The sequence below is a fragment of the Crocodylus siamensis genome, chromosome 9 (genome assembly GCF_052110815.1).
Source record: "Crocodylus siamensis isolate JL-2025a chromosome 9, ASM5211081v1, whole genome shotgun sequence".
NCBI lineage: Eukaryota > Metazoa > Chordata > Crocodylia > Crocodylidae > Crocodylus > Crocodylus siamensis.
Genome location: NC_143403.1, coordinates 28,760,087 through 28,787,824, shown reverse-complemented (window position 1 = coordinate 28,787,824; position 27,738 = coordinate 28,760,087). Strand labels below are relative to the sequence as shown.

Genomic DNA, 27,738 nt, shown 5'->3' with positions numbered 1-27,738 from the left:
CTAGCTGTGAAAGTCCTAGATGGTATCTTCTTCCAATATAAGGCTGTTTCATCTACATTGAAAATCTGTTGTTTAGTGTAGCCACCTTCATCAGTTATCTTAGCTAGATCTTCTGGATAACTTGCTGCAGCTTCTACATCAGCACTTGCTGCTTCACCTTGCACTTCTATGTTATGGAGATGGCTTCTTTCCTTAAACCTCATGAACCAACCTCTGCTAGCTTCAAACTTTTCTTCTGCAGCTTCCTCACCTCTCTCAGCCTTCATAGAATTGAAGAGAGTTAGGGCCTTGCTCTGGATTAGGCTTTGGCTTAAGGGAATGTTGTGGCTGGTTTGATCTTCTATCCAGACCACTAAAACTTTCTCCATATCAGCAATAAGGCTGTTTCGCTTTCTTATCATTCGTGTGTTCACTGGAGTAGCACTTTTAATTTCCTTCAAGAACTTTTCCTTTGCATTCACAACTTGGCTAACTGTTTGGTGCAAGAGGCCTAGCTTTCGGCCTATCTCCACTTTCGACATGCCTTCCTCACTAAGCTTAATCATTTCTAGCTTTTGATTTAAAGTGAGAGACGTGCGACTCTTCCTTTCACTTGAACACTTAGAGGCCATTGTAGGGTTATTAATTGGCCTAATTTCAATATTGTTGTGTCTCAGGGAATAGGGAGGCCCGAGGAGAGGGAGAGAGATGGGGGAACGGCCGGTCGGTGGAGCAGTTAGAACACACACAACATTTATTGATTAAGTTCGCCATCTTATATGGGCATGGTTCGTGGCGCCCCAAAACAATTACAGTAATAACATCAAAGATCACAGATCACCATAACAACTATAATAATAATGAAAAAGTTTGAAACATTGCGAGAATTACCAAAATGTGACACAGAGACACGAAGTGAGCAAATGCTGTTGGAAAAATGGCGCCGATAGACTTGCTCGACGCAGGGTTGCCACAAACCTTCAATTTGTAAAAAATGCAACATCTGCGAAGCGCAATAAAGCGAAGCGCAATAAAACGAGGTATACATGTATTTCCTTATATAAAAAGGCCTAATACAAATGTTCATGAAGACTGAATTAAGATTGGACAGAAGGCTAGATGTGTATCTAGCTGGGGTAATGTAGGCCCAGCACTCTTTCCTGCTTATGCAGGGGGTCGGACTTGATGATCTATTGAGGTCCCTTCCGACCCTAGCATCTATGAATCTATGAACCTTAATTGTGATATTTTCTAACTTTTGAGTGGTTTTCAACGTTAAAGCTGCATTGTTGGTTGTAGCCATTTTGGTCTAAAGACATAGCATAGTTTTACGTCCATGTATGTATCATATGTGTGTGTGTGTGTGTGTGTGACACAATGCAAGTGTTTAAGTAGCACACGCTCTCCACTGCCCTCCCCCGTTGGACATAGAAGCCTTATGACAGTGGTCTCATTGAATCAGAGTAAATAATGTGATTTCAGGGATCCATTTCCAGCCAAAATTGAAAGGCAGTTTATAGGGGCACTACCAACTAGGAGATAATTAAATGAATCTGGACCTGTCTAGGCTCAAGAACCTGAAAATATGCTGATGGGCCAATCAAAAGCCAAAGAAGGGACCTCTGTGGAAACAGCAAAGACAAGTTACGGTTACAAGCAAGGCTCTTTTAATGTCTTGCTTGCTTAACGTCACATAAGAAAAGTGTAGCTAAAGACATTCATCAACTTGGTGTCACTCTGAGTATGATAATTACTGGAATATACCTCTGTGCAGAGGCCAGTTGTGTTCAGACATAAGCCTCCAACAAATTTTCTTACTTGCAAACCTTCTGGTAATTGACTGCTACTCCAATACATTTATTGGAGTCCAATACATTTATTACAGGAGTAGATGTATTTCTAAGTAGTAATTAATTTCCCTAGTCAGGGCTTCCATCTCAATCCTGTGTTGATTCCACCTTGTAGTCATCAGTACTTTGCCTCAGCTGAACCTCACTGAATCTGCAATTAGAGGTGCTGAAACTAGAATTTTTAATCCACACAAGCATTCACAGATATTTTTTCCCCAGATTTCCATCACATAAGACTAAATACAGTCTTTGACAACAAATACAGTTTTCTTAAAATAAGTTTGTTCACCTAAAAATAGCTGGTTCTGATATTTTAAATGGTTTATATAAGCAGAGGTTGAATGATCTTTTTTCCTTGCTCTTCCTAATATGGTTATTGTTGCATTCTGTCTTGACCATGTGATGTGGACATGTTAATATTGTGACGTGATTACCTACAGTGATTAATCATCTGATTTTTGTGTTCAGACACTAAATAAAGAATGTACTACAGCTAATAATGTAACCAGTTAAATTAATCAAAGGTTCATGCATGAGTAGCTGCTCATCTATTCATCGCATTTAACATAGTTTTAGAAATGTTACCTCCCATCTGAATGAGAGAGAGAGAGAGAGAGAAAAGTTATTTTAATAGGTGCAATTGCATTATATTTCATTACATGTTTGGTACTATAAAATTCTTTGATCTGTAACATTGTGAACTAAACTAGAAATTACTCATCATGGCTAAGCCAAGCAATGAAATAGTTGACATACAAATTTCTGGTTACCTTTCACTTTATTTAAAATGATTTAAGGAGAATGATAAAAGATGTTAAGTCTTAGAAAGATTAGTTTATGGATCATTAGCTTTCTCCTTTCTCAACTGTTTCTGTTCATCAAGAAACAAAACAAATGTGCAAAGAGGTATATGAGATCAAAGAAGTACCAAGAAATTTTTAAGTATAATACCAATCCCTTTGGTATGAGTTTGCATTTAGAATTAGTAGAAAAATAGGTTTCCATACCTCAAAACATGGTTAACTTAAAGAATATATTATGTAGAAAAAATAGATGGAACTATTACTGTTAAATGATTAAAAATCACTCTGTCTCCAAGATAAATATCCCACAGTCATTCAAACATGGTAAATAAAACTTTTGATTTTTTTTAAATTGTTGTTCTAATTATTCTGTAAATTTAAACTGCATGCCACACTGTTTAAGCTATTTAGGATCATGCAATTTCTTTTTTGCATGTTGCAAATCAGACAGTTCATGGTTTTTTCTTAGATCTGTTGATCATAAAAGAAATCTAACAGATTGTGCAGTACTTAGCTGTACCACTTGCTTCTTTTTCTTTTCTTCGTATGTGTGATGTATAATTAATCATAGATTACTTCATTTTGTTTCATTTCATTTACAACATTTATGAGCTTCACTTTGTCGGTATGAAATGCTTGTCCCCTTCTTTCCTTTCGAAAGTGGCGTAATTAGTGTTAGCATCTTTTTTAACAGGCTACATAAAGTTTAGTGGCTGGATTAAATCAAGTCATTAACATAATGTGCTATACAATTTGCCCCTATCTCTTTTCGTTCCCAGTACATCAAAGTGCCACAGAGTGCCAGTGTAATTGGGCCTTGCTAGCTTGTCAGGTTCAGTCAGGCTGATGGCTGCTGCTTTTACTAAAAAGCTTCCAGGCATGATAATTAATAGAGAAAAAAAGTCTAGGAAATGTAAAACTTTGGACAGTTCTCTATGAATATTTCATACATTTGAATAATCAGAAGTTAACATTATCAATTTGATGTATAATACATTGATTAAAAGCCTTGTTTCAGGTCCTCAAAATAGACATCAAAACTAGGAATTTGCATTTGCTTTGGCATAGTCTAAAAAAAATTAATGATTGCCTTTTTCTCTTCTATCCCTCCACCATTCACCCCCACCTCTGCACTTTGTCATCTTGAGTAATAATATAGCTTTCAATTATCATAATAAAATTTACTTTGTCAGCTTCCAAGTTGTCTTAGAATATACCCACTAGGCAATTAATAGCAACAGCAATTTATTCATTGGTGGTCCCATTTTCCTTTAGGTATGTTTACATCTTTCTCCTTCATTACAGATTCTGTAAGTGCATTTTGCTTGCACTAATAGCAGTTTAGTGAAAACTGCCATCAGTTTCTGTAAATTAAGATCTCATGATCTAATTCATGTGAACTTTAAACATCCTTAAATAACATGAATGAGCATTGTTATTTGGTTGTAGCTGTGATGTACCATAAAACAAGCTGTGACTTGTTCAAAATCCATATTGCACATAGTTATTTGTGCATATTTAAAAACAATAAACCCTTTTCCATTTTTATGTTTCTTTTATGTAGCCATTGAATGCGCATCAAAGGGAGAAATTACCTCCCATTTTAAAACCATGCCTGCCTTTATATCCCCTTCATCCAATCTTTTCCTGCAGTATAGCACATGTAGGTAACAACAGGTATTACTGCTTAAGCACTGGCTAGAGTGAGGTTGCTTGATACTAAGAATTTTGAAAAAATGACTACATAGGTGCCTAAAATAGATTTAAGGGCCACGTCCACACAAGAATGGATGTTTGCTTCCCCAGGGACAAGAAGCATCAGCACACCTTGTGTCACTGCTGCTTGTCCTCAGGGAACACCTGGGCCACATGCCTGCTGGTGCATAGCAGGTTACCCTGGGTGGAATAGAGGAGGCTGGGGCCAGCACTGGGCTGGCCCCAGCAGCCTTACCTGGGGTTCTGGGAGCCTCCTGGAGCTGCAGCAGCAGCAATCGTGCCACTTGGAGCCTGGTTGGCAGCTAGAGCATGGCTCTGACTAGCCAAGCTCCAGTTTTGGGCAGTGTGCGCTGGCTCTGCATGTGCTGCTCTACTTTTTCTTTGTGTGGGTTATGGAGAACTGCTGAATGTGCAGCATGTGGCACTACAGACATGTCTGCGGCACCATATACAGTATGGCCAAATTCATCTGTACATGGCCAAGGAGTCGAACTTCAAGTATCCATTTTTAAAGTTGTAAGTGAACTACATATTGTGGGACAGGTGGTTCTATTATTCAAATAGGTTGCCTGTTGTATGTACAGATTTTTAAAGTCTTTGCCTTCTTCCATTCTTTACTTTTCTCTCTTTTCCCCATTCTCTCTTCTTTAATTCATTATCGCCATCCCCTATTATTCCCTCAGTCTTGCCTGGCTTTAGCCTTAGCTAGTTTGGTCCTAAAAAGGAGTGAAGATGAGCAACAAAAATGATAAAGGGAACAGAAAAAAATATATATACAAAGTGTACGAGGAAAGGTTTCAGAGACAAGGTACCTTTAGTCTGGAGAAAAGGAGATTAAGGTTGAATAGAGCTCTTTTCAAATAGCTGAAAGGCTGACACAAGGAAGATGGAGAAATACCGTTCTTCCTTGCCACAGAGTGCAGACTATGAAACACTGGCTTGAAGCTTCAGCAAAGTAGCATGAGATTAAATGTCTGAAACAATTCTGAAATGTAAAAACAGGACAATGGAACAAGCTACATTGGGAACTTTTGGAATCTTCTTCATTGGAGATTTCCAAGAAGAGGGTGGTTAGGCATTAACTGGAGATGGTTTAGGCTTGTTTGTTTATAGATGGTTTCTTTATTCAGAATATTGACCTATTTATCTTCAAGGCCCCCTCTGACCCTGTGATTCTGTTGCAGTTTTTTCTGAAGAGTTTTGTATCATCCAGCAGAAATCAAAATGATTTTTGCTTAAACAATTCTATAGGATGTCTTAGACCTATGTAAGGATTTTATATTTTTAATATTTTTTTACAGATTTTTTATAGAAGTGTCTAAAATAGCAAGTCCCATTGTGTATCATCTAGAAGTAGTACTTAAGTGCTTAATAAATTCATAAGTAGAAGCATGTTACATGTATGAGCAATTTGTATGCCATAGACTAGTGATTCTAAACCAGGACACCATGTACTGCAGGTTGCCTTGAGATCCTTTCAAGGGTACTGTGCAATGCCACGTTAGGTATGCAAACATGATTCACAAAGATAAACCCAGAGATTTCAAATAGAAATCCATAGCTGTGGCCTTTCTGAGTTTTTTTTCTGAGCTCATCTACATGAGACATTAAATGTGCAGTAGACTAATTCTACTGAGTATCAGCACGTCACAGCAAAAGCCATGCTAATGCACTAATGTGCGTAAGAATTGGTCTTCTGCAGTTTAGCATCACTAAAAAGGCATGCGCTGGCACTACTGCACCGTAACACCAGGTACCGTGGTTTGAGTTAATGTGCCGTAACTAGGGTGCATTAATACATGTGCAGACACACCCTCTGAGTTATATGTCTTGTATCAACCTCAACACTGTGCATCATGTGTCTACTTATTTTACAGTGCTTTTTGAAAGTTATATAATGTCCAGTGTTACATATGCCCATGCCCTTACTTTCTTACATCTGTCCAGGCTCTTCTCTAGTGAAATAAGAAAAAATTTTTGTCAACGATTAGGACTCAGAATACACAAAGAGCCATTTGTGACCACAGCAAGATAGCATTTACATTTCACTTCACATGCAGGAGCTAAACTCTTATTAACTGAAAATATGTTAGTAAGGAATTCCTTTTGCATTTTTCCCCTGCATATTTATGCTTTTTTCTAAATAAACTAATTGGCAAAAATTGAAATTTAAAAATGAAAAACATTTTTAAGCAAAGCTAAAAGGTTCACATACACAATTTTTCACATCATTCCAGTGTGTCATTTTGTGATTTCTTTCTTTTTATTATAAGATTGAGCTACTTCATATTTGAGAGACCCAGTTTCTGGCATTCTGACTACATAAACTGCATGCTTTACTTCAGGAGTGTACATAGATATCACTTCTGGGTAAATATAACAGTTTGAATGCATTTAGGTTCCAGCCCCCCTGCCAACAAGTGTTCCCAAAATCTTTCTGTTGGTGAGGAACTGTAGTAGTAGTGATTAAAAAGAATGTATTTTTTTCCATATATATAATTCAAGGGGACCCATGTGGCAGAAAACAGAAAGAAAGGCCACTAAACCCTGATCACCCACATTTTTCCCATAGGGCACTATAATTTCCATAAGCAGATAGGGAGTTAGCTGTATTAGCCTCGAGTCGGGCGGAAGACAAGATAGAGTAGCACTTTATAGACTAACCAATTCAGAGATGCATAAGCTTTCCACTTATTTCATCAGATGCTTCCTTATTTGACAAGGTAAGCTCTTGGTTATGAAAAGTTATGATTCCATGGCAAAGTTGTGATGATATGGTAGGCATGCTGGTCCAGGAAAAATTCAAGAAGTAAGGATTTTAATGGGTGATTATCATTGATTAGACCAAATCTGTAGCTAGAAGTGATGTAAACAAGAGTTTGTGTGTGAAGTACCTTTCTTCCATGTCCCTGAGAAAAGCTATCATCAGCTATGGAATGGCAAATGGAATAATACCTGCACAAAACTCCAGTATAAATAAAACAGGATATAAGAAACCTTACAAATGGCTAATAGACAAGATAAAAGCAGTAGAAAGGATAACTTCATAAATGGAGAGCAAGACTATTCAAGAAGGTTGCTATCTCCTGTGGAGTGAAAAGAGAATAAAAAAGTTACCTGGGGATCAGGTAACTTTTAACAAGCCACAAAATAAATGTCTGTGTTAAGGCCCTAGTTCTTAGGGTAAGAACTAGAGTTGGCATGTGATAATTGAAAGGAATAGTCAGTATTAAGGTTAGCACATGCTAGTGATCAGTAGTACATTATGAGTCGATACCCTCTCTAATGCACACTGATTAAACATGACGCTAGAGGGATGGTGAACAGGGGTGTGGCTAGGAACTGCACAGTTGTCCTGCCTACTTCCCTTACTAACTCTACCTGCAGTCGAGGCAGAGAGAAGGTCTCCCCATGCCACTTGGATGGCCCCTCTACCCCCAGAATACCACCCCACTGCCCTGATCAGCTGGAGAGCAGCAACAGCAGGGAAGGAGGTTCTCCTTCTTTATGTGCTCCAGACTCCTTGCAGGTTGTACCACCCCCATATGCCCAGATCCAGCCCCTGCTAGACTTCATGGCTCCACAGCTGCTCCTTGTCACCACTCCCCCCGCATCTGGTTCCCCCTTCAGTTTTGTGGCCTAGCAGGGACTGGATCCAGGTACACAGGGTCAGCATGGACTTCATGAAGCCTGGGAGAAGGCAGGGAGGGGGGAAAGCCCCTCCCCCCACACTACTACTGCTACTTTGGAACAGATGGGCAGCACGTGAATGGGGAGGGAAAGTAGGGATGAAGGGAAAAGAGAGGGGGGCAAGAGTGGAGGGGGAAAGGAAAAAGGGGTAATTGTGTGGGGGGGCTACTGGGCTGCTGTGGGACAGGAGCAGGTGGGCCTGGAAGGACAGTAATCTGGGAAGCAGTGTGGGGGTGGGGATCAGGATGGAAGTTGGGCCGATTGGATGGACAGCAGCCCAGCAGCTCCCTTCTTACCCACTCCTCATTTCTGTCTGCCACCTTCCCTCTTCCCCCCACTCCTCTCCATCCTTCCTCCCTCCCTCTGGCCCCCTGCCCTCCTTTACCTCTTTCCCCCACCTTCCATACTCACTTGCTGCCTGGCTGTCCCTGGCTATCAATCCAGGGTGGTAGAGTCCTGGAAAATAGCTAGTCCTCATGGAATTTGGTGTTTTTATCTCAGTTGAACAGCTAGAAGTTAACTCAAGCTAGGTAGTACAACTTGGAGAGAATCCTTGCCCAAAGTGGCATAGCTTTAAGATGCCTAGGGGGTACTTAGCATTTGTGAGTGAGTCATTGTGTGCAATTGTTCAAATTTAAGTGTTCTTAATATGGTATAATTGTAATGATTCATTTCATCCTTAGTGTCCACTAAGTTAATGATTTTGTTCCCAGGCCCATCTTCTGAAGGTGTTTTGTAAATGTCACTTGAGCACTAGGACTATGAGATCAGAAAAGGAGTTGGGGTTTTTTGTTGGTTTGTTTCTGTAAGAAATCTAACTGTACTCCAGTTTCTCTGTCCTTTATCTTTTTTCTGTGATCATTCATTCTGGCAGGTAGTTTTTTGTCTAGCTTCACCAACATTGTTTTCATAAAGACATTTGGTGATGCAACGGAATTGGATATACCACATTCTGGGATAAAAGTATCAGCTCCATGGTCTCATTGTTGGGGGTGTTGATTGTTGTGGCAATAGAAATATATTGCCGAGTTTTGCATTTTTTGTTAAGGCAGTGCTGGTTCCTATTTGGTGCCTGTGATCAGTGGAGAGTTTGCCTCTGATGATGTCGGGACCTTCTTTTTCTGTCATATATTTCCTTTCCCCCTGTATGCATCATTTAATGTGGCAGCACCACACAACTACTTTATAGTTGCAGGCCAAAGTGGTTTGCGCTAGGACAAACATGGAGAATGGGGAAGCCTAAGGCTGCCTGCTTCCTTTCTCTGCACAGCACGGAGCCCCCATGCTGAGGCACCTTATGCCCCCAGGCACAGGAGATTCATGTGCCTCAGTGCAGGGGCTCCGCAGTGGGCTCTCCCCTCTGAGGCATGCAGAGATGGGGGAACAGCCAGTCCAAGGCTTCCAAAGTACATGGAGTGGGGGTGCAGACAGCCCAAGGCTGCCTGCTCCTCAGTCTCCACATATGGCTTCCCAGCTGGCTCTGGTATACAGTGCCTCAGTGCAGGAGGCTGCCTGCTGACTAGCCCCCATGCTGTGGCACCCTGTGCCCTAGCCAGCTCGCTGCAGCACATGGAACAGCAGGACAATGTCCCCCACTGCAAAGTGCACAGGCAGGGGTGTGCGCTGTGGCACAAAGTAGTGATACAAATTTGTGCTGCTACTATTTGTTCTGCTGCAAATGCACACCCCCTGCTCACGTGGATGTGACCTATGATTTAGTCTTGTTTCTTATTTCTTGTTCAGTTTTGCTGCTTATAGTATGAGAGATACTTTGAGCAACACTGTGAAAAAATGTATTATGCTTTTCCAGAAAATAAACCAGTGGGAGTTCTTTTGTTTTTGTTTGTTGGTTTGGTTTGGTTTGGTTTTTTACAGAGTGAATTTGATTTTTTTATCATTTTAAAGATTTTTTTTTTAAATGTGAATTTGTGTGCACTTACCTGTATATACATTGATATGTGAAAGTGTTCTTGTACTAGAAACAGTCTCTTATCATTATAAATATTAATTCAGTCTGTGTTTTGAAAACTAAAAGAGCAGTTATGAGAACATCAAGGTCTATAAAGGCACCAAGAAATTTTGTAGAATGGAAAAGCATCACATGGAAGATATGTTACTGATAGGTAGAATCCACAGACAATAGGATATTGAAGACAGTTGTTGGAGTTATGAAATGCTGAGGAGCTTGGTTTTCTGGAATCTAAAATCTTGGTGGGAAGAGTATCTGGTATTATGGTTCAGCAAAAATGTGGTTAGTTTGTTTTATTTTTTCAGTTTTCAGTGCTGAATTTACTATGTGGCTTCTTCAGTCAGTAAACATGAGCAGTAGTGAATGGTAACCTGTGGAACAAGTAGGTAGTACATACTTGGGTACATCTATACGTGCGCTTTACTGCAGAGTTGACTACTTAGCAGCAGAGTAAATTGTCAGTCTACACATGCACTGGTATTAGGGTGCAGTAAATTAATTAACTCTGCCATAAGACAGTACTTTGTTATGGTGGAGTCATTTACTGCACTGCAATACATGTGTGGAGTGACCAGAACACCAGCACTTTGAGCCCATGCTGGCAGCAGGCTCAGGGAGTTAGCCACAGGGCTCCGCAGTTTTGGCACTCTTGTGCTCCAGCCAGCCCAACCACTGCCTGATGTTGCCACCTAGATCCCAGGGCTGACCCTGCAAGCCTGCTGCCAGCCTGGGGTTGCTCCGCCCTGGCTCAAAGTGCTGCTGTCCCAGGCACACGTGTAGATGATGCCCCTAAGAGAAGTGTACTCCCATGCAAACTGCTCCAGATTTTATCATGTTGCATTAATTGCACATGTAGATACACCCAGTGATTACTATATAGCAGTGTGTGATTTATCTGATTCATTTCATGACCTAAGAGATGGATTGCAGTAATGAAAACAGAAAATTCTTCTAGAGTAAAATATGAGCATTGTTGAAAGTTGCTAAAGATAGGATTCAAATATTTTTAAATGGAAAAAATCAGTTTGGATTTTTCAGTAACAATTTACTAGTGAATTCAACAGCATGTTTAAGTGCAATAGGAGAACATCAGTGAATTTTATCCAAGTGATCATTTATATATCATCATCATATGTGAAACATAAGTACAGTGATAAATTAAATCTCTGTTCTGGGTCTTTCAACAAATCATCATTAATGTATTTTAGCAGTCTCTGCTCACCTTGTACACCCAAGTAATGTTATAAAAGAGATGGAAATCAAAGACATGAATTTGTTGGGAGAGTTGCAACATTCATTTATGCTAACAATGTTAACTTTATTGTGCACAAAAAGAGCAATTGAAAGGGAAAGATGTACTGGCTATACTTCCCAGATGGGTGCATATTTATAGATCTCAGACTAGAGTGAAGAAATAAAGGAACTAACAAATTTTGAACAAAAACAATTTGTTTTGCCAGACATCACTGCAAGACTGTTGGTTTAAAAAAAAAAAAAAAAGAGAGAAAGGACCCAGAATTGGCCAGATGTATCCAAATGAAAGAACTTGTTCTTGCTTCAAAACTGTTAGCAAGATTTTGGCCCTACTGCACTTGGTGGAAGGCGCCCATTGATTTCAGTGAGCTCAAGACAATACCCTGGGCCTGATAAGAAAATTGCAGAATGCTGTGTACAAGTTGATAAAGATGTTGAACTTGTAGAAAAATAGGCAAAGAGATTGTCCCGGGGGACAGTCACCAGGGGACAGAAAATCCTCCCTGTGGTGGAACTGGGGCCAGGGGTAACCCGCTTCTACAAGAAAAGCCCTGAAATCAGGGCTCACTTACCAATTCAGGTGTGCTTATTTCTGGCTGGAATAAAAGCCAGCACTGCAAGAAATGGAGAGAGCAGAGGAGGCAGCCGAGGGGAAAGGATCTCTCCACACCAACCGCAGGCAGCGCTGGCATGCAACGGTGGATCTGACTCCAGGGCAAACTGAGGAGGTCTTCAGCAAGGGCAAAGACCTGGAGTGGTGTCGAGGGACAAGCCAAGTTTCAGGCACTACGTCTGTGATGGAGGAATGGCTGGTAGCTTAACCCCTCAGCCTCCTTTTTTTTTCCCCCCTTAAAAAGTGCCTATATTCTTTTTTTGCTTGTTTGTTTTTTCCTATCCTTTTTTTTTCCTTTTGGCTGGGGCACAGGCAATGCTTCAAGGACAGGAGCAGCCCCAGGCTCATGGTAAGCAGCCAGCTGGCTGCCGATGAGACATCAGGAGATCTGGGTACCCAGCTACCCCTGGAGTCCAGCAACGAGGCGAAGCCAATCAGAATCCAGGTGGCATGAAGAACAGGGAGCAACAAGACTAGAGGGCAAGCCGCACCCAGATCAAGTGACTCATCCTGAAGGCTGGCATATGGATGGGGTGTAGGGGAGGCGGAGCCCCATGAATATCCATCAAGAGTTGTGACCAATCTAAGGGAGTCATCAACAGGGGAACCCACCACTGAGGGTCCAATCAGAGTTGTAGCAGGCAAGTTTTGGGGCTTTCCCCGAGGTGATCGAGGACCCCTCCAGAGGCCACATGAGCTCACACAGTGCCTGACACCAGGCGCAAAGTGCCAAGGTGGCACGTGAACATATATTCAAAACTAGGTGGGCACAAAGTGGTGCATTGGCCGGGAATCGGCAGAGGGACTCGGCAGACAAACCGTACATCAACATGCAGCCAGCGACCATGGCCCCTTCAGACTTACAAACCCTGACACAGATCCTGGATGTCCAACAACAGATGATGAATCAGCAGCAGGACTGGTTGCACTACAGCCTGGCTGCATTTAACATGCTAAAGATGACCCAGGAAGATGATCCAGAGACCTATATCAAGGCCTTTGAATGTCACACAATGACTGGGCTCAACAAAGGGTATTGGGCCAGCCAGCTGGGCGCACTCATTGTGGGCGAGGTCCAGGTGGCTTATCAAGTGGGTGAAAGCAGCTATTTTGCATAGGCTCAAGATTAACCCAGAGCACTATGGAAAGTGCTGTCTGTCTGGGCCCTGTCTGGGCTAAAACAGGGCCAGATGAAAGATGGCCTAGGATCCTGCTACAGCTGCTTCAGGATCTCTTGAATAAATGGGTGAGCCCTGCAGTGTATGATTGGGATGCTTTAGCAGATCAAATACTGATCAAGGACCCCTGCAGAGGTCACATTAGCTCACACAGTGCCCAACACCAGACGCACGTGCCAAGGCAGCACATGAATGGGAATTCGAAACCAGGCAAGCGCAGAGATCAAAGCTAACAAACTTTACATTATAAAGATGAGAAAAAGATGTAATCAATTTAACTTCCGATTTATGGTTGGTCCACATGTTGTTTATACTTTCTAAAGCACATTATCTTAGTTAAGAAAGTTTTTCAGTTTCTCCTTAGACTTCCTGCTGTCAGATGCTTAGTTCATGTCAGTTGGCACGTACCAGTTGTCACCAAGTCAGGGTTTGAATTGCATGTTTTGGGATTTTATTTTTCCCTTTGAAATAAGAAACTTGAGATTCATTTTTCAGTTGTACTTACAGGAGTTCCTCAGGATTCTTTAAGATTTTAGCATTTCTACCCAATTTACTGCCAAAAGAGGATTTTCAGCAAAACTGCACATATTTCACACAGTAAGGGTTAACAATGCAGGATAATCTGTACATTGCTACATTTTTTTGATTTAAGGGTGGCAAAAATACTCTTGTACACAATTAGAAGCAGTATGTAGTTGAAACATTTACAATGAAACTAATGCATGTCAAAATCCTGAAATAATACATGATGTATCATAAGTTTAATAAGTCTGTCAGTAGCTCTACTTGTTCTCTCATTACTAAGCCAAACCATATAAAGCATAAAACAGTTTCTTAAGATTTGCTTGCAATACAGTTTTATTTCTATCAAAGCAAAATGACTTGCGATAGTGGGGAGGAGCAAGTGGCCATGATAAAATACATTTTTCACTTCAATCATATCTAATAAGTGGTATATTAAGAATAAAAAATTTGCTTGGGAAAACAACAAAGTATATAAAAACTAGTTATGCATCATAGCGGCATTAAGTATATAATTAAAAACATAATTCATATTTATTTTTGAGCATGTCTACATAGTACATGTTTTATGGTAGTAGTAAATGACATATATGCCATTTTAGTTTTAAATATAAACTCTTTAAGAAACAGCTTATGTTTTCTTTAAGATTACACTATATTGCCTAATTCATATGAATAAAATTGTACCTCTAAATATTCTTGAATTTTGAAGTCTAATTTATTTTTTTCCAATTTTGTAATAAAATAGTGCATAGTTGTGTCTATAAAATGGAAAAATGCTTGATATTCTCTGTTCTCTCTTCGGAGAAAAGAAAAAATCTCTTTAATGATGATCTTCTAGTATGTTATTGCAAATGATAAATATGTCAAACAAAACCTTAAGTTATGTGAAAGGACTAGATAATACAATATATTGTATTTAGACGAGTCAAACTACTCTGTGTACAAACTAGTTTGACATAACAGCTCAGTACTTTGGGAGAAAAACACAACTCAGTATAGCACTTTTAAATCCATCTGCTAATATATCTGTATAATGCAAGAAAAAGAGTTGTTTCTGAAGTAAAATTAGACAATGGAGCCAATTTCATTTTTTATGCATGTGAATTTAGAGTGCTTGAGGTTATTAGTTGAAACTGAGTAACCTTTCCAGGCTTTCATCTCTTTCTTTTCAAATTTGAATATGAAAAGCATATTCAAGTCAAAGACCATCACTTTAATGACATTTGGCAGTCATTTGATTTATTGGGTTTTAGAAAAAAAAATTCCTTTAAATATTTCATCATACTATGCTAATCCTAGTAATATTGCCAGCTGAAGCCATGTACCTGTATTAGCAGAGACAGAATGGTGTGGAATTTTCTCTGTCATCCTAGTAAAATTTCCATGAATCTACTGAATAATAAAACAACCTTATTGAAATATTCAGATTTGGGTTTTTAGTTAAAGTGTCTAGGATACATAATAAAAGAAAATGTCTTTTGAAAGGAGGGGGTAAAATTACTTCATCAAATATTGAAGGGGCTTGACAGCAATGAAAATTGTTCTTTATGAAGGATATTTTTACAATAGGATACTCATGCCTTTTCAGTTTGATTAATTATATAATAAGCTTTGAAATAAGCAATTGCCATGATATATTTGAATATTATTTACAGTTCTGACACTGAACTCTAGAAAGCTGATCTAAATCTGCTGGAGTTGGGGTGTGTTTTAATTTTATAATTACTACGTTAGGTATTCTGAAATTACAACCAGAAATCTTCAAACACCGTATATGGGAAGTGATCGTTAATGCAGATGGAACTTTAAAAGGGAGAAAGAAAAGTAGGGATGGGGGGTTGGTTAAGAAGAGCTTGACAGTTATGAACTATAAGGAGTGCTGTTTGCTCTTTGAAGAACAAAATTTCATCCTTTGAATATTTGTCTATACAGTCTAATTTTGAAATCACAGTGGTTTTGCTTTCTTTGAAATCACTCAGTTTTCAAGTGTAGGTGTTTGTGACCTTTGACACTTCTTCCTAAATTGGTACAATGGTTTATCATATTAAAAACTAACACATTTCTAAAATTGAAACTACTACTTTAGTTCCAGTTATAAAACAGAAAACACATCAGAATTAATCATGGACAAAATAGTCTATGAAGAAAAATAAAGTGTGATGAAGACCAATTTTGATTTACTAATCATAGTATTAAAAATTTACATTTTAAACATGTAATTTCACTAGACTGTTTGAGTTAAATGTGTTATGTAATAGGGCTGTGCGATGCTTTGGTCCCTGATTCGATTCAGTGTAAATTTTGCCCAATTCGGTGGCTGAATTTCCAAATCCAAACTGAATCGGAGGACCCTTTATTCTCTCTGAATCGAATTGGAACCTTCTGAATCGATTCAGAAAGATTCAGAGATACGGACACAGAGACAGCTTTAAATGTTTTTTCTACATATGGAGTGCCACACAGAAGCACGCGGGGCTTCCCAGCACACTTGGCAGCAGACCCGGATGTGGACCAGAAGCACTTCTGGTCCACTTCTGGGTTTGCCAGCAAGCATGTGAAAGGCTCCCCCTGCACTCCTGTAAGACGCTCCATGCACCCCAGCATTGCAGCAATCACGAGCCGTGCCTGCTACCTCAAGGTATGTAGAAAACCTTTTAAAGCTGTGTCTGTGTCTGAATCGCTGATTCTCTGAATCAGCGTTGAATCCTTAGATTTGGATTCGGTTGAATCAAATCAGGGACAGTGATTCAAATCAATGAATCAAATCACTGTCCCTGATTCGGGCCAAATCCAAATCAAATAGGGCCCACTTCGCACAACCCTAATACGTTCTGAGTTGCACGCATAAGTTCTGAGTTACATGTTATTATGTCAGGTAGTCCTGTGTTTTTATATCAACTCTATTCTAATAGCAACATAGGTTGAAGTGTGGCTGGGTGTAGGGAAAATAATTTGAAAGACTTTTGCTTAATAGTAATTTTAAGAATTTTAAAGTTATCTACTAAATAGCAATATACATATACAGCACTTCCTTAGGTAGCTAAAAATAAGGGGAAATGATATTTATGACTCAGAAACCATTTATCTGTAAAGATAACATAATCTTCTATGGAGGTATTTTCAACCTCAAATGTAAATCAGTAGTCTGTGGCAATGACACCATTAACTATAAACCCTGGGGCACTAGAACCTCATTGTATCTATGTCACAATCAATGAATCATGTTTTACCACACACAATACCCTAGTGATTTGTGATTTATGTATTTGGGGGTTTTTCAAGTTGACTTTACAAGAAAAATATGTGTTTACGTCTGTGGTTTGCTTTTTTTTAAAAACAAAACAAAACAGCCATCTGCAAAGATTCGGATTGAGGTTGTATCCCTCAGTCTTGCTGATTCCCGAGTTTCAATGGATGAGACAATACAACGGCTGTTCGTAGAATGGAGATTCTACAGTTTCCCAGCAGAAGAGACTCCAGTGTCACTTCCAAAACCAAGAAGTGGACAGTGGATTCACTACAATTACAGCAGTGGTAAGTATAATGTATTTCTGAACAGCCTTATATCTTCTGTTATTTTCAGTTCTATAGAAATGTTTAATAAATTCTGCTTCTGTCATTACTCCTATTGTAGTATAGTTGGTACATCTGCTGGTTCTAAAAATTATTTTAGAAAATAATACAAATACCATATAAATAGAAGCTTTAACAATATATACCATTTGAGGATGTGATTTATAACGTATAAACCAGCCTCATTTGCTGAAAAGAGAAATATCTATTGAATACAGAAGATGAAATTATTTCTTTAAGTACACCCTTTATTTTTAATTTTTAAAAGGAAGAATGTTCTGGTGGAGCCAACGAGCCAATGCATGTCTTGGCACTTGATGACACTGCAAACGCTAAAAAACACCCAGGAAGTCATTATTCCATAGAACCCAGTCCACACAGAACTCAAACATTCAAACATAGTTCTAGTAATAGATCACATTACTAGATTTGCATATTACTTTAAAATATTTGGCACTGTTTAAAGCAAAATCTTTTTTTAATGAAACAGGAAGTTATCCAGCTATGATTACTGTTGCAATGCTATCTATTTACTTCACTATATTTATTCTATATGTTCCAATGTACCTTTGTCTCATAAACTTCTATTTGAAAGTATTTTGTGTTAAGGTTGAACTTAATTTATTATAGGAATACCCATATTACTGCTATAGTAAAGATGGTTAATGTACTAATTAGATCATTTTCTCAATTATGTCATACTACAATAAGCTTGAGACTGACATAAATGGTGATTTTTTTTTCCCCTTTTAATATATAAAAGAGAGAATTGTATGTGACTTTAGTAGGGTGAGGATTCCACCCGTGCATTTTAGTGAAGATGGTAATCTGGTAAAAAACAAAAAAAAGGATTTGATATTTAAAAAAATTCATCATCAGGTGCTGGACAGTTATTAAGTTCTACTGACAATCAGTATTATTTTAACAGTATTAGCAGCACATTTTTTTTGTGAATCTCTGAACATTGGGTGTATTTCCTTCAAATCATAGCTTCTGCAATAATGCAAACACACATTACTGAAAAGAGAAATATCTATTGAATGTAGAAAACTACATTATTTCTTTAAACACATTCTTTGTTTATCATTTTAAAAGGAAGAATATTGTAGTGAAGCCAACAAGTCAATGCATGTAATGATAAATGATGATACTTCAAAACACCCAAGAAATTCAACTTTCTTTTAAACATTTTAATAAAGTAAGTTTCATGATTGCTAAACCCCAAAGGACCAAAGCAAGAACACAAATGCAAACATGAATCAATAATTTTTTCACATTACATTATTTTAGGCAATGTCATGACTTCCAGGGATTTTATCTGTGATTTTAATTTCAGTATGGCAATACCACATAATTTGTTTTAACTTTTGCTTGTTAAAAATTGGCCACATACGAACAACTTCCATTTTCTATTTGCTGTTGAAAGTATAACTATTCTTAGCACTTGAATAGCCCAGAAAAGTCTCTTTGAAAGTGTTGTTAGTTTCAACTGCTAGAGTGTTCTAATTTGCAGCACATTCAATATGGTTGCCTTGTTCTTTTTAGTATTTTACTTTGATAACTGGTCATCTAATTTCCACTTAATATTAGCTTTGCATATAAGAGAAAAGTCCTAATGAATTTGCTGTTTGATAATGTCAGTGAGAAAGCCAGTAATCTAATAGTAATGAATTCGCTCTGTGTGTGTTTACTATAGCTTTACTCCATTTCTTGTTCATGCCTAATTAGATTTGAGTATGTAGAATAGTTGAGGTTAATTGAATATTTTCTTTAATAAAATTGAGATTTACAGGGGGAGAAAGAAATGTACTTTGAGCTTAGAGAGAAACTAATAGTCTTCTACATTTTGTGTGGAAAAATCATGCTAAATCCACAAGTAATTTAAGAAATCATTAATTCTGGTAAATAAAATCTTTTTTTATGTATTTATAACTTAACCAGTGTGACTTTTAAGAAATGTGAGAAGCAAGGATTTCAGGGGTAGTATCTTGTATTGGACAAACTGCATGTTTGGGATAAAAGTACACAAGCTTTTGAGTGCAAGAAAAAAAATCCTTAGCTCTCGCATTAGTTTCTTGATCATCACCACTACGTCACTGTAACACTGTTTTAAGAAATACATGTAACTTATACCAGGGGTGGGCAGTTATCTGAGCTGGAGGGCCACTTAATGAGTTTTGGTGAGCTGTTCAGTGTCACATGCATATTCTCTCTCTCTCTCTCCCCCCACTCCCCTCCACAGCTGGACTGACACTGGCACCACAGCTGGACTGGGAGCATGAGACCACCAAGGGCTGTAGCATCTTATCTCACTGACATAGAAGCTAAACTGTTCTCAATGGTTGTTTGTACACATGACAGGGGTTTCATTCTCCCTAAATTGAAGCAGTAGGTTTTTACTTTGTGGGTGTTTAAGTGTCAATTTAAAAACAGACTGTTTCAATTTAGGGACTTCTGTCACACCACAGTGATGGCCCCCATCAGCTCATCTGCCTTGCCCGCCCCCCCCCCGCCATGAGCAGGTTCAACCAGAAACAGTGAGGGGCCTGATTCTTTATTTCTTTTTTTCCCCCAGAGCTTGCCTGACTCTCCTGTGGCCGGGGGGCAAGCTGCCAGTGGACCCTGAGCTGGGGGGGTGGGGGCTGGTCCTTTCCTCCATGGTGGTGGTGCCCCTCTGGGCAGCACCCATCCACTGAAAGGCCCAGAGGGAAGAACTGAAGCTTCCAGCAGCTCAGGGACTGTTCAGCCCACTGGCAGCTTGCCCCCCAGCTGCAGGACAGGTGGGCAGGCTTTGGGGGGGAAAGGATTGGGCCTCTTACTGTTTCCCCCCCTTCTGGAGCCTGTCTACATTTCCCATGGCTGGGAGATGAGCTGCAGGCAGGCTGAGCAGTCCCTGCGCTGTGGGGGGCCCTAGTTCTTCCCTCCACAGTGGTGGTGTCCTAGGACCAGCCAGGTGGACTGCTAGCAGTTGGGTGCTGCCCACAGAGTGCTGCTGCCATGGAGGGAAGGACCAGGCCTTTATCCCCTTCCACCCGCCCCCGCAGCACTCAAAGCCCACCAGCAGCTCACCCCACAGCTGCAGGAGCAGTAGGCAGGCTCCAGGAGAAAAAAAGAAAAAGATCATGGCTGCTTGCTGCTTTTTTTTTTTTTCTTTTTTTCTCAGTGGAGCCTGTCCGCTTGAGCTGCCACCAAGTTGTACAGCCCCTGAGCTGCATGGGGCCCAGTGCTTCCCTCCGTGGTGACAGTGCCCCCTTGGACCACCCAGATGCATTGCTAGCATGCAGGTGCCATCTCAGGGGTGCTGCTGCTGTTGTGAAGGAAAGGTCTGGGGTCCCCAACAGATCACCCCCCTAGTAGGCTCCAGAGCCCCGTGCACTGTTTCAGCCACTTGGGACTGCCCAGGAACAGGCTGGTTTGCTGGAGGGCAGCTGGGTGTGCTCGTGGCAGAAGGCGCATGGGGCACTGGAAGCCTGCCAAGCCCAAGCTTCCCCAAGCACATCTGAGCTTCTAGTGCCCCGTGCACCATTGCATTTTGTTACCTGGAAAACTAAAATACAATGGATGGGTTTTACCTTGCTATGTAACAAGGTCACTTAAAGCGAAATACACTGCGACACGTGTACATCATGACAAAATTAAAGTGAAATATACCACTGCAGGTGTAAACAGTAATGCCATTAAAGCAATGCAAAAGGGCAACTAAGTTGCTTTAAAGACCAGTTTTATCATGTGTACAAACACCCACAGATTCCAGAGCAAGGAGCAGTAATTCAAATTGCAACAAAGGAAGTTTAGATTAGATACTACAAAAAGCTCTCTCACTAGGAGGGTAGTAAAACACTGGAACGGGTAACCCAGAGAGGTTGTGGAATCTCCACCCTGATAGGTTTTTAAGACCCAGCTGGGAAGATTTTTAAGCCTTGGCTGGGGATGATAGTTGGGGATGATAGTTGGGGATGATCTAGTTGAAGATGATCCTGCTTTGAGCAAAGGGTTGAACCAGATGACCTCCTGAGATCCCTTTCAACTGTAATTTTCTATGATTCTGTCTACACTCCTCCCTCCTCCCTCCCCCCCTCACTGCACTTCCATGGCTTGGCTGACACTAGCAGACAGGAATGGGGCTGAGTACTGCGCTGCTCTGGGAGCAGGGCTGTGCCATTCGTAGCCCCATGGAGCTGGATTGCCAGCCTCTTGGCCTCTCCCCCACCCACTCTGCACACCCTCACAGGGGTGGCCAGGGAAGGGGACTCAGTTCCTTCCCTTGCCTACCCTCCATGCCACATGGTGTCAGATGGGTGGACTGTGGTTTGGAAGTGAGAAGAAGATGCTCTCAATGCGCGTGCATACTCAAATGCACACAGAGACAGAGAGCACCCAGCTGGTATGTCTGTGAAGTGAAGGGGTGGGGGGAGAGTGAAGAGGCTGGGGGGCAGATCGAGGCCCCCACAGTGAGGGAGAGAGTGGGGCAGGGAGAGGCCCTGGGGTGAATGGGGCCCTGGGGCAAGGGTGGGTCATACAGCGGAGCTGCAGGAGGCTTGTCCGGGGGTGCAGGGGGGACATAGCTCCCTGCCACTGCGTGCACCCCTGTGGCAGGCACGGGGGGCATGTGCCCCCGTATTTCTGTGTAGGTTGGAAGTGGGCTTTGGGCTGGGGCCCTGCATCCTGCTGCTTTTGCCCCAGGAGCCACGTGTTGGCCACACAGTGTGTCCCTTGCTCACCTGACAGCAGGAGGCACAACATGGTGTCACACAGCTCCTGGGACAAAGGCAGCAGGGCAGAGAGCCTCAGCCTGCAGCAGGCAGCCTGCTTCCACCTTGCACAAAAATCTGGGGGGCACATGCCCTCCATACCTCCCCTAGATGTGTGCCCAGCAGCAGGGAGCTGCACCCCCCTACACACAGCACCTCTGGATGAGCCTCCCATGGCTCCATCGCACAACCTGCCCTGGCTCCGGGGCCCCATTCACCCCTGTCTGCCCCGCCCCACTTCTTCCCTCACTTTGGGGGCTTCAATCTGCCCCCCCAACACCTTCCCTCTCCCCCCACCCCTCCCCCTCCACAGATTTACCAGAACAGCGCTACCCTAAACACCACTGAGCTGCATTTCTGGCTACATGCAGGCTGCAGCTGCTTGTATGTGTCAGTGTGCACATACCCCCTCCTGCTGCAGCCATCAGGAGCCCGCAGCTGAGCTGTCCTTTGGTCCGCCGCGGTGCAGAAGGGATTACAGCTATAACAAGCAATTCGTTTACCTTTATAATACCTTTTAATACAGAAAAACTTATTAGAAAAAAATTGGTACTTAAAGACTTATATGAATTTGATGTTATGTCAAAGTTCATATTTTACCTCTCTGAACCTATCTGCAAGTTCATTCTGTTTGAAAAATGTATGGAAGCAAACAAAGCTCAAATTATCACTGACCTACAAACAGTAATTGAGTTTGAGATCAGACTTTTAGTTTCACCTTTGTAAAATGTATATTTTTCAGGCCCTGGCCACTGCAATCAAAATAACAAAGATTAAGTTTACTTTAGCCTTTGATAACAATGAAAGAACATTTACATTTTTTGGGCATAGAAAATAGCAGTATGAAAATGCTGAGAGGACAAGAAAGTTGTTGGTAAAAAAAAATAATGATAGTAGGTCTGAAGAATGTTACCTTGCTATATAAAACCTTCCACAGAATTGACAGTAGTAGGAATAGAACTAAAAGAAAACCTTTCAAAGTTTTTATGATATTTATATAGATTGGAAATCTTTATCTCAGAAGACTAAATAATAGATTAGTTGAACTAATTGAATTTATATTAGTAGATGAAGTTGATAAAGAATTTCTAGATTCATGATGTATGGTGGGATATATTTTGGATTCAAAGTAAATTAGAGCTTGGGCTCTACGAGAAGATAGCTTTCTTAGTACAATTTTGCCAAGAAATTAGCCATATTAGCTGTAATACTGGAAAACACTCTTTATTTTAGTCTTCTCTTCCTCCTTCATGCACCAACATTTTGTGCTATAGGGATCAGTTGGAATGCACAATAACTGACTTTTATAGGCATGAAAATGAAGTACAGAAGTATGGAAATATTTCATGTTTTAGAGTTAATTTTAAACAAATAGAAAAGTATCATTTTAGATATAGACTGTTATGGTTCAATTGTTCAATTGGACACAAAAATGGGATACTGTATGCTTTGGGAATAGTTTTATAATCCTGAATTCTGAGCAATAGTAAGGGTTAATCTGAAAGTTATACAACACTAATCTAAAAATGTAAGTTCCTTTCCACTATAGTTAATCATTTTTTCCACTCAAACTTTCATGGGTTTCTTGTAACCAGCTTTCTATTTGTTGGATTGGATTTTTTTTTGCTGGGTGTGAAATTATTTAGGAAGCTCAATTTTGAATACAGGTTTTCATTATGTTAAAATAGCTTTATATTTAGCATTAGAGCTAGAAAATTACAGTCAATGGTCATAAGGAAGGAGAATCTGTTGATGTGGTAGCCCTTTTGAAGTTATTCACTGTCCATCTGTATCCCTGCTGCCTCACTTCCTGTGGTGGCCCCAGAAGTATTTGGCCATACTAATAGCACATGGTAGCAACATATGGTAAGGCATACACATAACTAAGGAAATAGCAAGTGGCTGTAACAACTTATTTTGCCGTGAAGTAGAGCTGCTGAGGAGGGGAGCTAAGGAGGGGTTTTAAAAGTCTGCCTGATCATATAAGACCAGACATGTCAAATGTAAGGCTCATGGTCTACATGCAATTTACAGAGCCATGCTGTCAATCCCAGAGGGCTCCCAGAGATGCTGGGTATTGAGGAGCAGGGTGAATTAGGGCAGGGCCAGAACCCTGTTGGAGATGCATGTCAGTGGCAGGGGGTGAATGACATTTGTGTAAACCTCTGTGCTCCCACTTTTTCCACTGCTCCACTCCCTGGCTTAGGCGGGGAGTTGGACTAGATGACCTTTGAAGGTCCCTTACAGCCATACTTCTCTGTGACCCTCTGACTCTGTGTAGATCCAGTGTACAAGGAGGGGTGAATTTTACACTCCTGCTATAGAATATTGACCCTCTACATAATCTCTACCAAGGGGACAGATATACTAAATTGATGATATTTGCAAATTAAGAGTCCAGGTATAAATCATTGATTGCTATATGATGGTAAGCCTTAGTAATAAGGGTGCCTGCTCTTTCTGGAGAAATAGTGATTGGGGAGTTGGAGCTATATTCCTCGCTCTGTTGGGCATATACGTATCTTCTACTAGGGAGCAATGAACAGCCTGAGGCTCTATAAACTGCAAAGCTTCCAGCAAATATCTAAATGTCTATGAAAATCTTTTCCTTCCAGATATGGTAAAGGCCACTCTCTGAATTAATTTAATCTCCGATGATCTTTTACTTCTGCTTTGAACTCTTCTGTTCCCATTCTCCCCAGTCCTTGGCAAGATGTGTAATTCCTAAGGACATGTAAATGAGTATTATTCATTGTCACAGTGTGGCATGCTGCACATGCCAGTCCTGACATAGGAGGGCCCCAGGAGGCATGGCAGGATCCCAGAGAAACAATAGATTGCCCAGTAAGGGCAGGAAATGGTCGGTGCTTACCTGCAGGTATGGAGCCAGCACAGTGAGCAGTACCATTGCCGCGGGTTTTAAGAACCTGTTGCTAGAGGCTGAGAGGGCATGCAGGATGTGACATCATAAATCCACATCTGCAGCCAGTAAGAAAAATGCAAGCAGAACTGAGCAGTGGAGGAGAGCAGAGTAACATGCCTGCATCCAACTCCTCAATGATGAGTGGGGTAAGAAGCCCCACCAGTTCCTCAGTCTGGAAATCCAGAGGAGTCTCTAGTCACCTGGTGATCCAGGGCTGCCCGGAGGCTCTTCATGGGCCTCAGCACCCTGATACTGAAATAGAGAGCACATGAGTGCAGCAGCAGCCAGAGCCCACCATCTGGCCATGGCAAAGTCATGGTCAATTTCTTAGTTCTATTTTGTTGCTCTTCAATGAATCAGTTAATGTTAATTTGGAAGGCGGAAAGCCATTTGTGAATAAGGAGTCCTGACTCCAGAGGATAGTAGAGTTCCAAATATTTGACTCGGATGGGAGACTTAAAGCCAGGACAGCTGAACAGCCCAGAATTGATTGGGGAGTAGTGCCTGATGGTCACCCATTACAAATTAATTCTGAACCTGATTTATTTAAGAAAGCTGTCAAATTGATTATGTGCTTTATTTATTTATTTATCTGAGCCTATGAATCAATTTGGAACTCTGAGAATTTAAGAGTTCCTGCGACTTAATTACAAACTGTTAATTTAGAAAAACCTGCATAGTGCCTGGGTTAAGGCTAGCCCAATTGAATGCCCTCAAAAGTGAAATTCAGAACCCTGGAATTGCTTACAGGTCTGGCATTCCCAAAATCTAAAAGGGTCGGGGACATCTGACCATGTCTGCCTGGGGGTGGGAATATTGACAATAATCAGGCCTCGGTTGGCAAGTGGACAGGGGTGTAGGGGAGGAGGAGCCCCCCCCCCCAAAGCACCAACATTAAGAGCATGCCCATGGGTTGTCTGTACCATACCAGGACCCTCCTTTCTACTTAAGATCAAGGGGTGGTGAGCAAGCTGAGGGAAACTTCTTGTGGATGTATTGCTCAATGTACCCCAGTGCCCAAGCAAAAGCAGGGCCAAGCCAGGGAGGAACGCTTCTGAATAGCAAGACACCTACTGTTCTGGCATGACCAGGTACATTCATATACTGATGAAAGAAAGAGGAAGAAATCAGGTATCCATGTGTGTCACATGTAGGTAACAGTCCTATCAGATTGAGCGAGTGAAAGAGAAATCCTTAATATGGGATGAAGAGAGGAAAGGGGTTGGTCTTTTGTGAAGGTACGTGGTAGTGATGTGGCAGAGTGAAAATGAGGAGAATAGGGCTTCCATAATAGTAAGGAAAGAGAAAGATAATCCTTGAATGGAGAGGAGGGAAATGGTCTTCCTGATAAAGATTTCCTCTTATGATTTTCCATTTATGAGAGAGAATGAAGCCAAGTGTATCCCTGCAACCATTAACTCAGTGGGCAAGCTAGGACTTTGTACGGAATGGTGAATGGAATGGTGAGCATTAAAGTTAAAAATGATATAGATATTAGGGATGGAAGGGACTCCATAATCTATGGAAAACAACATAGTATAATTTATGCTGCATTTCATATTTTAGGTTTGCTTGTGCCAGTCTCATAGGGTTTCTACCATATTCCATCAGGAGCTTATTCCACGCATAGTGCATATCAATTTCAGGAAGCTTCTCAAGCTAATTTGTGTGTTCGTTCACTCGCTCACTCGCGCACTCTCAATTTCTTAATTTAATTTATTTGCACTTATTTTATCTCTGTGTACTGAGTCATTTCATGAATGATTTTTACATTTTTCTGATACTTGTAGTCTATTACCAGTTCCTGATAAACGCACTTCATAAGGCAGGATGGTCAGGAATATTCCTTTTTTATTTTCACTCCGTCACATTAGTGGTACAAAAAGTTAATCTGATCTAGTGATGAGTGTATTTTAAACGTAAACAATAATTTTTTGGGGGGTGAAACAAATGTCAGGCTGTGGGTTTCTACAGTCAGCTAGGTCTAGATGCTTCTCTTATTGTATGTTGTGGCAGGAGAGAAGGATTAAATTACTGAGACTGTCAGAAAGGACAAGTACCCTGCCATACATTATCATTATCACTGGCTTCTTGGGTCGAAGAAAATGCTGTAAATCCCTTCAAATACAAAGCAATAAAGACCACTGGCTTTTACAATCATGACTGCCAATGCCATTAACAGAAAATGACAGCTATGTGGCACACTTATTTGCTGCTTGTATCTTTTGTGACAGTGTGCACATAAACCTGCCAGTAACTTGACATTAGATCACATGACTGTTCAGATTTAATTCTAGTTTTTATTGTAGCTTTTTCCTTAGGAAGGTCTAAGGAAGGAAACGGGGGGGGGGAGGGGATTCCTCCTCATGTCCTTTTCCCTAAAAACCAAAAATACCCCAAATTGCTTTAACTTTAGTTGATAACTACTTATATTCATTACAGGATTTTGATTTTCTTTCCAGTGATGTACTTGGATAAGGAAAATAATCACACAAGGAGAGAATACCTGAAGTCTATACTTCAAGGACCAGAGTTGAACACTGGCAGGTAAATATTGGATGAATGAAAAATAGAAATACACCAGATAGATCTTTGAAATAATTATATATAGGCTGTAATATGGTATACCTTGAAATTGTTTCCCAATGAGGAAACATGCCTTGAAAGTTAATCATTAACTATGTAGATTTTCACAATCCCTTGAACCAGTGGGAAGGTAGAATTATTCAGCAGTCATCCAAGCTATCTCAGAATCAATGTTAGCTTCCCCAGGAGCCCATCAGCACACTATAACTCCATAAAACATATTGTAGTATATTACAATATTTTATGACATTTGATATGCCTTCCAGTGAAGTGAATTGCACATGTCACACTGGCTTTTCAACTATGGAATGACACCTAAACTTTTGAT

The 27,738-nt window shown here is 40.7% G+C and overlaps 1 protein-coding gene across 3 annotated transcripts in view; it reads left to right on the top strand.

Moving 5' to 3' along the window:
- Positions 1-27,738, top strand: part of RPGRIP1L (RPGRIP1 like) — a 164,425-nt gene that overhangs the window by 117,928 nt on the left and 18,759 nt on the right. For 2 of the 3 annotated variants that reach the window (XM_090063572.1, XM_090063574.1), the window contains exons 23-24: positions 16,928-17,111; positions 27,287-27,371. In XM_090063572.1, the coding sequence (XP_089919698.1) occupies positions 16,928-17,111; positions 27,287-27,371 (269 nt within the window). Of the gene's footprint in view, positions 1-16,927; positions 17,112-27,266; positions 27,372-27,738 lie in introns of those variants that run through there. The other variant, XM_090063575.1, reaches the window with a different exon arrangement.